Here is a 10,525-nt window from a genome sequence, read left to right as displayed (position 1 = left end):
TGTGTGTGTGTGTGTGTGTGTGTGTTTGGATAATCAATAATTGCCCAATGAAAAATGAGAAAGAGAAAAGAGAACAGCTCTCATATGATTGTAGAGCTAAGATGTGCAGCCCAGATGGTAGTTTTGATATCTCAGATTCCTGATTCTTCAGGAAGTGAGATGGTCGAACCAGGAAAGTTGATGTGGGGTGAGGGTTCCCTCACTCTCCCTCCCACTTGTTTTGAGCTTGGAATTGGGTGATGAGTTTTCTTGGTGCATAAATTAAGAGGGAAAATGCCAGAGAGAACAAGGTGGGTTTATGGGTGTACTGCAGTGGACAAATGTGGCTTGTAACAGCAGAGTGGCAAGGTGAGATCTCGGGGACATGTTCTGCATTAGTTTCATTGCCTGGGCTGCTTTAACTGGACACTACATGGTCTTTCCATTCCTTTCTGTGCTAGGAAAGATCAGAAACGTCCTTAAAAGAAGCAAACAACAAATATTTAAGATATAATACGACTATGTTTGGCATTCTGTGATCCTCTTTGTTTTCATTTTTGACTCAGTAGAAATTTTTGGATCAATGTCTCAGGTGGCATTTAGTGATAATTAAGTTGAAGCCTCTGCTCTACTCATCTTCTCATCCAGATTCCTGCAAAAGATCTGAATAAGGACTCCAGGCAAAATCAGTATGTGGTTGTGCAAGTAACTGCTCCTGGGGTGAGACTGGAAAAGGTGGTTCTCCTTTCTTACCAGAGTGGCTTTGTGTTCATCCAGACAGATAAAGGCATCTATACCCCAGGCTCTCCAGGTAAACACTTTTTCTGTCTCTATTGCTTTGCTCTCCTGGGATCCCACTGTGGTTATGTGATGAATAATACTCTAAACAAAACCATTCCTGGGATTTGTCGTTAATTTGAGGTATCTCCAGAGAGTGGGGGAATGGAAGAATGTATCTCTTGTGAGTGTTGCCATTGGGGATATTGAGAAATCAAGCTTGGAATGTTCAGAAAAAATAAAAAAAAACACATAGAAGGTCCAATGGAATGCAATCACAAATTAGGAAGGGGATGGAGAAGTCCAAGATGTCAGAAAGGCTTTTCCTTTAGCATTCCTTTGAAGAATTAAGTGGTGCTTTTGTCTCAGATACAGACGATCCAGGCTGAAGTAATCTAGAAACATTTATGCCGTAATAAACCCACTGGCCTTTAAAGTGCCTGAGGGTCGCTTTGCAAATCCCTCTCACAGCTAGACAAGAAGCAATGGGGTGGGGAGGGAGGGAATAGATTGGCATGCAGGGGGGAGGCATAATGGGGGGGGGGGAAGGAATGCAAAGAGCACCAACTCTGAGCCTGAGAACCATGATCATCTGCTGAGAAAATCTGTTAAGCAGAGAGTCCATTATCCAAACAAATTGACCTGACCTGACTGTACTGATTGGACGGAATAAAGTGACAATGGGAGGGCCAGGAGAAAAGGGGGAACATTTACGCAAAAATGTTATAATTGGCTTTGCTACTTCCGTATCCATGTTGGCTTAGGAAATTATACTTTTGGTAATAAAAATGTCCCAGGAGTCTTTATTTGCTGCATGAACCATGTGGGACGATTGGTAGTTACAAAATATCAGACAATTTATGACAATACTTTTTTTTACAATGCAAGGATATTAATCAATTTTTTATTTTTTAAAAAATACGTTTTATTGAATTTTAACATAATCACCTTAATATTTGGTAAACAGTGTGTTGTCTGGGTTTACATTTAAAAAACAATCAATAACAATTAGTTTAATTCTATAATCCACATACCAGCTTTGCTTGATTTTCTCTTCTTCCAATAATATTCTCTTTTGAATTAATACAATTCTTATTATTTAAATGAATGACAATTAAATATAGACATTTCTAATGTTTCTGCAAATAATAACCATATCAATATAAAGCTTCTTTTCTAACTGATCATTTTGATTGTCTCATCATAGATCCTGTTTACAAAATTCTTATTTAAATTTGTTTTCCCCACCATATTCAAAGCATTCTTACTGGTTAAAATTTTCTCAGAATTGATTACAGTTAAGTATTTAAGACTTTTTCCTCATGCAGACCATCCCAACATTTTTACATGTCTCATATCTTAAAAAAAGAAAAGACCAAGAATAGGAAAGAAAGAAAAAAGAAAGAAAGAAAGAAAAGAAAAAGAAATAAGAAAATAGTATACTACTTAAAATACATGTCCCTCTTAGGCTAATGAACATTTACATCCAAAACCTTTCTTTTCTTCTTAACCATATTCATACGTATGTTTAATCTTTAAATATTCCATTTAATTAATTCAATTATCTAATTTTTTGAATCTATTCGAAACATTTTTGTCCATTCGAAATTTTCTCAACATCGCTTACACTTAAGTATCTAAAACATTTCCTTTATATAAACCATCCCAACATTTTTATATTTCTCATGTCAAAAAACAAAACACAAAGGAAAAAACAAAAAAAAAATACTATGTTACTTGAGGGGCTCATCCCTTTTAGACTAAAATTCATTTATATCCAAATTCTTTCTATTTCTTTAACCATATTCAAACAAATGTTTAATTTTTAAATATTCCCTCTGATAAATCCCATCATCTAATTTCTTAATTCTCACTTTAGCCTCTTTTTTTTTTGCCAAACATCTTTCCTGATCAATATGCTTTGCTGAATCAAAGAGTCTTCCCATGGTCTTGTGAATGTTGTTACAGGTACAAAGGACAAAACAGATAAGATGTTTTTATAGGAAGGTTTTGCCCTTCATATTCATTGCAGATCTTTTCCTTTCTTTCTCTCTTAATTTCACTTATCATTTTTTGTCTCTCAAGTTCTCTTAATTCTCCTGGCAGCTTTGTAATCCATTTTGTCAAATGTTTTTTCTTGTCTTCAGGCTTATTTTGTAATCTTAGAGTATAAGTTATCTTTTCCATGTCCAGTATTTCCTGTAGATTTTTTCTACCTGAGTTAAGTCATATTTCTTTCTACTGTTAGCTTTCATCTTTAAATTTCTTTCCTCTGGCTCATATTCAGTTGTCTGTTTTATCTGCTCACTCTCTGTTTTTATTTTCTGAGACTTTTTGTGCTGTAAAGTTAAAGTGGAGGTGTGTTCATTTATATTTTCAAAGTTATTTTTAATTTCCTCATGGTTTGAGATCATTATTGTTTGAATTAGTTGCAACATAGCATACATCTCCTCTTGGAAAGTGTTTTTTCTTGGTACATTCTTTCTGCAGATCTCTGGTTTTCCATGATAACCAAAAATCACGGTTTTCCTTTCTCTGCAGACAGCTTTAGAGTCACAGTTAACTAGATATTTGTAATCCAGAAAGGTCATTTTTTTTCCTAAAGTTTATAATCCTCGCTTTGTAGATAGCTCAAAATGTTTTCTTTTTTTTGTCACAGCTGTTCTCTGTTATTAAGACATTGAAGGTCACCAGAAACAAATTTATCTTTTCCTCGGCTTTGCCAGTTCCTGTAATAGAGCAAGTAGTGTTGTATATTTTTATCCACCACTAGATGTCAGCACCAGTTCATTTTTCAGTAATAAACATTATTTTCTTTTTATTTTCATGATTTGAAAGGAAAGTCTTAGGAAATTCCACCAATTTCAGACTTATCCAGATTTAAGTCTTATATTCATTTCATTTCAGTATATTTCTGTTCCCCCTAAAAGGTTTAATTCGCCAGTTCCGTCTGTAAGAGGGTGGGGCAAAGATCCCCTTCCTTCTCACTTTCATAGGCTTTTTGCTTCTTGGGTTTTTTCCCCCCAGGAAATTAATTATCAAGTAGAAGAGAGAAAATTACTGTTCTTACCCAGTTCCAAGCATGTTGTTTACAATCAGCTTAAAATAGTGCTTTTGGGCTTCGGCTGCTTGTAGCTTGGGCTAGGCTCTGAAGTTAAGCTAGCCTTTCTCCTGCTGGTTTCTGGAGCTCTTTTGCTGAACCGATCAGATCGACTGCCATCTCTCCTCAATTGGCAGGACTTCCTTCTGTGTTGCCTCTTTGGGGCGACTTCAGGCCCATTTAGGGGCCCCTAGCAGGCAGAAATTGGCTGTAGGGTTTAGAGCCCCGCGATCTCTCAGCTGCTGCACTACTGCGCAAAACCGGAAGCCCAATCAATTTTTTTATTATGGTCACAGACCAGCATGAATTTTATCACAAATTAGTCTCTTTTTTTCTTAGTGCGCTATCGTGTCTTTTCTATGGATCACAACATGCACAGGACGGACAAAACTGTGATTGTCGAGTTTCAGGTGAGAATCATGTCTGCCATCCTCTGTGGATAATATCGTTCCCTGAACAAAAAGTGGTTGTTGATTCTTCTTTCCCACGTAATCATGGCAGGTAGACCCAACCACTCTATGAAGCTTTGGTTGGCCAAATTTTATATATGCATTTTTTTCTTAAATGTTTAATTTTAAGCTCTGTGCTTAAATTTTAAGCTCTAAAGATTAAGCTGTATCAAACATTTGAAAAGTTTCACCATGAAACTGGAAAATAATGCTGAGGTTGAACGCATGTGTTTGTGTATGTGCATGTATATGGTGGGAACAGGAGCTAGCTGTTTACTTTCTGTTTGTAAGCAGAAAGCCTTTTTTCATCCATACCATATTTTTCTTGTGAAAAAGGGCTTAGGTGGCAAATGTTCTGTTTTCAAAGCAAATTAGTCTGAATCACCCTTTCTGGGCTACCACTTGATTTTACATCTAGATGAAAATTCAAATAATAGTCTTGCATCTTATATCCCAGTGCCCCACCTGCTGGGTTGCAATTGCTCTCTATATTATATCATGACATGCAAAATCTAGTATTCCAGCTGGAGTCTGATGATATAGAAGGCATAGGAAATAATATGGAAATGTATTTTTTCAAGACACTTGTATTTTATTTTGTCATTCCCAGACACCACAAGGCATTGTTGTCAGTTCTAATCCAGTCAACCCAGCTTCAAGCTTGATCCGGCCTTACAATTTACCAGAGCTTGTCAGGTAACATGGATATTATCATAAGGCAAATGTGTTTTGTAACCGAGCTGAAACTCTGATGGGGGGAAAAATCAGTTATTAAAGACCAGTTAAAGAAGAAGGCTGTTTAGTATGTTCCCTTTTAGCTTGCTTTTCTGATCAATTACTAAGAAAAAAATCCAGGTTTGATATTTTGCATTTGTCCATCACATTTATATTTCCTCTTGTTTTGTGGACAGCCTAGAGAAGCACACATGGGGCTATAATGTTATTTATATGGCAATTCAGTGAAGTTGAGTGGACAAATAATAGATACAATCTCATCACCACCATTTAAACTCAGTGAGTAAGAAGAAATTTGTTGCAGAAGTAAGAGTCACATTTCAGCTTCTATATATTTGAGTCTGAAGATTTCTGAATCAGGCATTTTCTTCCTCTTTTACACTTATTCTCCATAGTCCAAGTAAACCTATTATTATCAAGAACGGGCCTTGGATCCCTTGTATATATCATATTGCCTTGCCTTCAAAAGCTGTAAGAGCTCCAACACTGGAAGTTTTCAAGAAGATATTGGACAGCCATTTGTCTGGAATGGTAGAGGGTCTTCTGCTTGAGCAGAGAGTTGGATTAGAAGACTTTCAAAGTCCCTTCCAATTCTGTTATTCTGTATTCTCTATTGTCATAAATCGATTGTAAAGCCAAAGCAATGAAAAATCTCTTCATTTTCTTTTCTATAGTTTTGGGACATGGAAGGCTGTGGCCAAATATGAAAATTCACCAGAGGAGAGTTATACTGCACCTTTTGAAGTCAGAGAGTATGGTAAGAAGAAGAAGAATTTCTGTTCAACAAATCCATTTTCTGATCCCCTTCAATTTTATCTCCAAAAACCTTTTCCTGTCATTTGTAAAAGAGGAAATGGCTGCTATGATCTTTCCTGGAAAGTTATGAGAGCCAATTTGGTCTAGTGGTTAAGGTAGCAGTCTAGAAATCGGGAGATTGTGAGTTCTACTGCCTTCTTAGCCATGAAAGCCAGCTGGGTGACTTTGGTCAGTCGTTCTCTCTCAGCCCAATCCACCTCACAGGGTTGTGGTTGTGGGGAAAATAGGAGGAGGAAAGTGTGTTAGATATGTCCACCACTTTGAATTATTTCTAAATATAATAAAGGTAGGATGCAAATAAATAAATAAATAAAATAGCAGAGGGAAGGAGTATTAGATATGTTCACTGCTTTGAGTTGTTTATAAAAATAATAAAGGTGGGATATAAATAAAATAATAAATAAAATATATTGAATAAAACCTGTCAGTGCTAATTTCTACCCTTTCATCTGTTTCTTTTTCTGTAGTGTTGCCGAGCTTTGAAGTGCGTGTGCAACCGTCAGCGACGTTTTTTTACATCGATGGCAATACAGATTTCCACGCGTCTATTACTGCAAGGTGTGTGCATAGTTACAACTATGATTAGCTAAAGAAAGTTATTTTGGCACTGGGTAACATCTGCATGAAAGTGGATTTTCTTTGGGTCATAATATTCAGAAAAAATATGACTTGGTGACTAGTTCTGATCTCAGTACATTTATTTGAAATTTGTTTAAGGAATACAATATTTATAATATTGAAAAATAGACCCTAGACTTTACTTAGGTTTATTAGTCTGATTGCTTATGATACTAAACCCAACTATCTCTTATAGCTTTAACACTGCGTCTTTTTAGTGTCAAGGATAAGGTGGTAGCCCAGTCATAGCAGTGATCAAAGGGAGAGTAATCAAACCCATTTTTCAGGGAAATTATAATCTGGAAAAAAATGCTCCCAATCCCACTCTCCCATTGTTTAGGAAAATTAAAAATATGTATCTTTCAGCAGACAGTTATTTTAATGATTGATTTTAATTGTATTAAGGCTTTAATTGTGGTATGTTTTCTATTCCATACTGTTTATTTTTGCAAGCCATTTTAAGTGTTGGAATGAAGAGAAAGATGATATATACATTTAGAAATCAGGAAGTACAATAGGCACATGGGTGAAGAAACTGATCTTATCATCAGGGACTGGAGGCTAAAATATATAAAGAACAGTTGCTGGAATTGGGTATGTCTAGTTCAGTGGTTCTCAACCTTTTTAATGCCGCGACCCCAACCGGTCGTAAGTCGAGGACTAAACCGATCGTAAGTCGAGGACTAAACCGGTCATAAGTCGAGGACTAAACCGGTCGTAAGTCGACTACCCAACCGGTCGTAAGTCGAGGACTTTCCCTGCCCGGGAGCGCCACGCATGCGTGGTTCCGCCCCCTGCGCCGGCCGAGGCGTAGCTGGCAAGCGGCAGAGACGGAGCAGGCCGACCACCAGCTGGCCCAGCTCAAGGGAGGTAAGGCACCTGCCGGAAAAGGGGAAAAAAATGGCGGACAAAAAAAATGGCGGACAGCCTTGCTTGGCGACCCCCATGAAATGGTCAATCGACCCCAAATGGGGTCCCGACCCACAGGTTGAGAACCACTGGTCTAGTTTAATGAAGAGAAGGATGAGGGGTGATGTAAGGACCTGCCTCAATCCTTCTTCCCAAGAAAGCAGAATTCTTGGAACAGCTTCATTCCAAAAGGATCTTTTATTAGGAGAAGTTGACAGCAGGAATAAAAGGCAGGATCTGAGAGTTTCCGGCGTGAATCAATAGGTTAAACGAGTAAATCCCACCCCAATAGTCCATCCAGTCAGTTCAAATGGCCCAATCCCCAGGTGTGAATCCGCTGTGGGAACGGGGTTTATAAGGCACTGGTCCCAAGGCTGTTAGGTCTTCATGTCTCTTCTTCCATGGCTAGAGATAAGGCAGATGGCCAGAGGCAAATTCCATTCTCACCCCAGGCAGGCATCAAGGGAAATAGATCAAAGAGCAAGCAGATAAAGGAAGGCAGAGAGGATACATTGTAGCACCCATAGTTTCCCCCTCCCCCCAAGGTTATGGCAGAACCCACAAGAAGAAAGAAATCACCCCCTCCCAACAACCGGGCTCTGACAGGTGACATGATAGCGGTGTTCCAATATCTCAGGGGTTGCCAGGACAAGAAGCAATGGATGGAAACTAATCAAAGAGAGAAGCAACCTAGAACTAAGGAGAAATTTCCTGGCAGTTGGAACAATTAATTAGTGGAACAACCTGCCTCCAGAAGTTGTGAATGCTCCAACACTAGAAGTTTTTAAGAAGAGTCTGGAAAACCATTTGTCTGAAATGGTATAGGGGGTTGGGCTAGAAGACCTCCAAAGTCCCTTCCAACTCTTCTCTTCTCTTCTCTTCTCTTCTCTTCTCTTCTCTTCTCTTCTCTTCTATTCTATTCTATTCTATTCTATTCTATTCTATTCTATTCTATTCTATTCTATTCTATTTCTATGCCTTCCCCCCTCAAATTCTGTTTTCTCCTGCTCACCTTTAGCATCAGAAATGACAAAGGCTTGGATCAATAGAGCTGAGAGGAAATAAGGAGCTGTGAGAAATAGGTCAATGCCCTCACTGATGTACCCCTCTTGTGTCAAAGAAGATCAGCAGGAAAAGCAAACATGTATAATTGGGCATTTACTTTCATTATGCAATTACAGGTACACGTATGGAAAGAGACCGGAAGCTGTGGCCTTTGTCCTCTTTGGAGTGAACATAGATGGCAGTAAAAAGAGTATTCCAGAATCTCTCACAAGAATTCCGGTAAACTGTTAAAATGTTGTATGTATATAGGAGTATGCTTGTGGGCTTGTGTGTCAGATTTACTATGTAGAACAGGGGTGTCAAACTCAATTTCACTGAGGGCCGCATCAGCATTGCGGTTGCCCTCGGGTGTGTGTGTGTGTGGCCAGGGTGGGTCCTGCCTACTGAGTGAGCGTGGATGGAGTGGGTGTGGCCTACTGGGTGGGCATGGCCAGCTCTACATCGTTTGCGTCAAGGGTGCCTGTGGGGGCCTGGGCAGGAGTGGGACAGATCTGAGGGGCTCTGGCAGAAGGGGGTGGGACCGGGGCAAGCACCAAGGCATAGTCCATTTCTTCATTCCTCACAAAGGGTGACACCTCCCCAGCATGCACCCAGGGGGCAGGGCTGACGCAGCAGGGGCTGGTTCCTCGCTGTTTCCAGACAGCTTTGTGGAGCTAAGACTGAATACATTTCAGCATAGATGGCCACCACAAAATTGTACATTGGCTCCCGGCCGGCCTGGGCCAGGCCCAAGGCAGCGGGGGCCGTTCCCTCACTGTTTCCAGGATGGCTTCGCGGGCCACATGAAACCACTTTGCGGGCCGCATCCAGCCCCCGGGCCTTGTGTTTGACATGTCTGATGTAGAACAAACCATGAAATCAATTCTGGAAGAAGGCTTAAACTACTTTGGCTATAATAATAGAATCTTGTTAGTCTGGTTGTGCTATAATTCCATCTCCTTCCAATAATTTGGTGGATAAGGCAGTGTCTGCTTGAGTGTCTTCTGAATGTTATCAGGATGTTCTGGACTTAAAACATATTTTACCCCTTGCTGCTTTTGGCCACAGAGCTTGCATGTCTCCACCAAGGTCGCCTTCCTTACTCTACATTGTGGCAGACCACTTGGTTTCTTTCCTTATTTTTACTTGTTTTTCATTTAATTTCAGATTATCGATGGAGATGGGGAAGCAACACTAGAAAGACATACATTAAGTCGCCGATTTCAAAGACTCAGTGACCTTGTCGGGCATACTCTGTATATCTCTGTAACGGTGATAACAGACTCAGGTGAGCAGGGAGAACAGAAGGGTAAATTGCTTTTTTGAACAGAGACATACCACACTTTCAAAGATTAGCAGATTGCAATTTTAAGTATCAAGGACCACAAGTAACTAAAGAAAAGAAAACAAACCATCACCAGAATACATACACGGCATTTTAAATTCTCTGGGGGAAAAAAATCATCTTTTGGGGGCATAAATGGAAAGGTTATGGTGCTAATAATTCACATCAGTTTCCCCAAATTTCAATAATACATTCTAAAAAATGTTTTTGTCAATTTTCTTCAAGCATATTGGATTGCATCCAGGTTTTGTTGTATAAATGTTATGAAGCATTTTAAGGGAAACAGTCAGTGTTGGGATTCAGCCAGTTCGCACCACTTTAGCAGAACCGGTAGCTAATAGAGAACCGGTTGTTCACATATTTGAATCCCACCACTGGAAACGGTATTGTTTCCCAAAAATAAGACTTGGTCTCAAATTAATTTTTGCTCCAAAAGACCCATTAGGGCTTATTTTCCAGTTAGGGCTTATATTTGGGGAAATACAGTACTAAATGCGCCTGTCTGGCTGACGATCTTAACTGGGGGTTATTTTGGGGGTGGGGCTTATATTACGAGTGTCCTGAAAAATCATGCTATTATTTTCCCGTTGGGTTTTTTATTTTCGGGGAAACAAGATATGTCTAGTTGCAAAGCCACAAATAAAACAATATATTAATAAATCCCTCACATCTTCTGAAGTTTTTTTTTTTTTCCCAAAATTTTTTATTTATTTTTCCATCATAAAAAGAAAACAATCATAAGTAATCACAATA

At 39.1% G+C, this 10,525-nt stretch overlaps 1 protein-coding gene across 1 annotated transcript in view; it reads left to right on the top strand.

The window, feature by feature from the left end:
- The window catches only part of LOC107283590 (venom factor), an 88,747-nt gene that overhangs the window by 9,113 nt on the left and 69,109 nt on the right, over positions 1-10,525 (top strand). The window contains exons 3-9 of the mRNA XM_015811522.1: positions 628-790; positions 4,196-4,266; positions 4,916-5,001; positions 5,715-5,797; positions 6,324-6,414; positions 8,565-8,667; positions 9,595-9,715. Of these exons, the coding sequence (XP_015667008.1) occupies positions 628-790; positions 4,196-4,266; positions 4,916-5,001; positions 5,715-5,797; positions 6,324-6,414; positions 8,565-8,667; positions 9,595-9,715 (718 nt within the window). The remainder of the gene's footprint in view (positions 1-627; positions 791-4,195; positions 4,267-4,915; positions 5,002-5,714; positions 5,798-6,323; positions 6,415-8,564; positions 8,668-9,594; positions 9,716-10,525) is intronic.

Source organism: Protobothrops mucrosquamatus, unplaced genomic scaffold (genome assembly GCF_001527695.2).
Source record: "Protobothrops mucrosquamatus isolate PMUCROS unplaced genomic scaffold, P.Mucros_1.0 scaffold44, whole genome shotgun sequence".
In the NCBI taxonomy this organism is placed as follows: domain Eukaryota; kingdom Metazoa; phylum Chordata; class Lepidosauria; order Squamata; family Viperidae; genus Protobothrops; species Protobothrops mucrosquamatus.
This window is presented reverse-complemented; position numbering and strand designations above follow the sequence as displayed.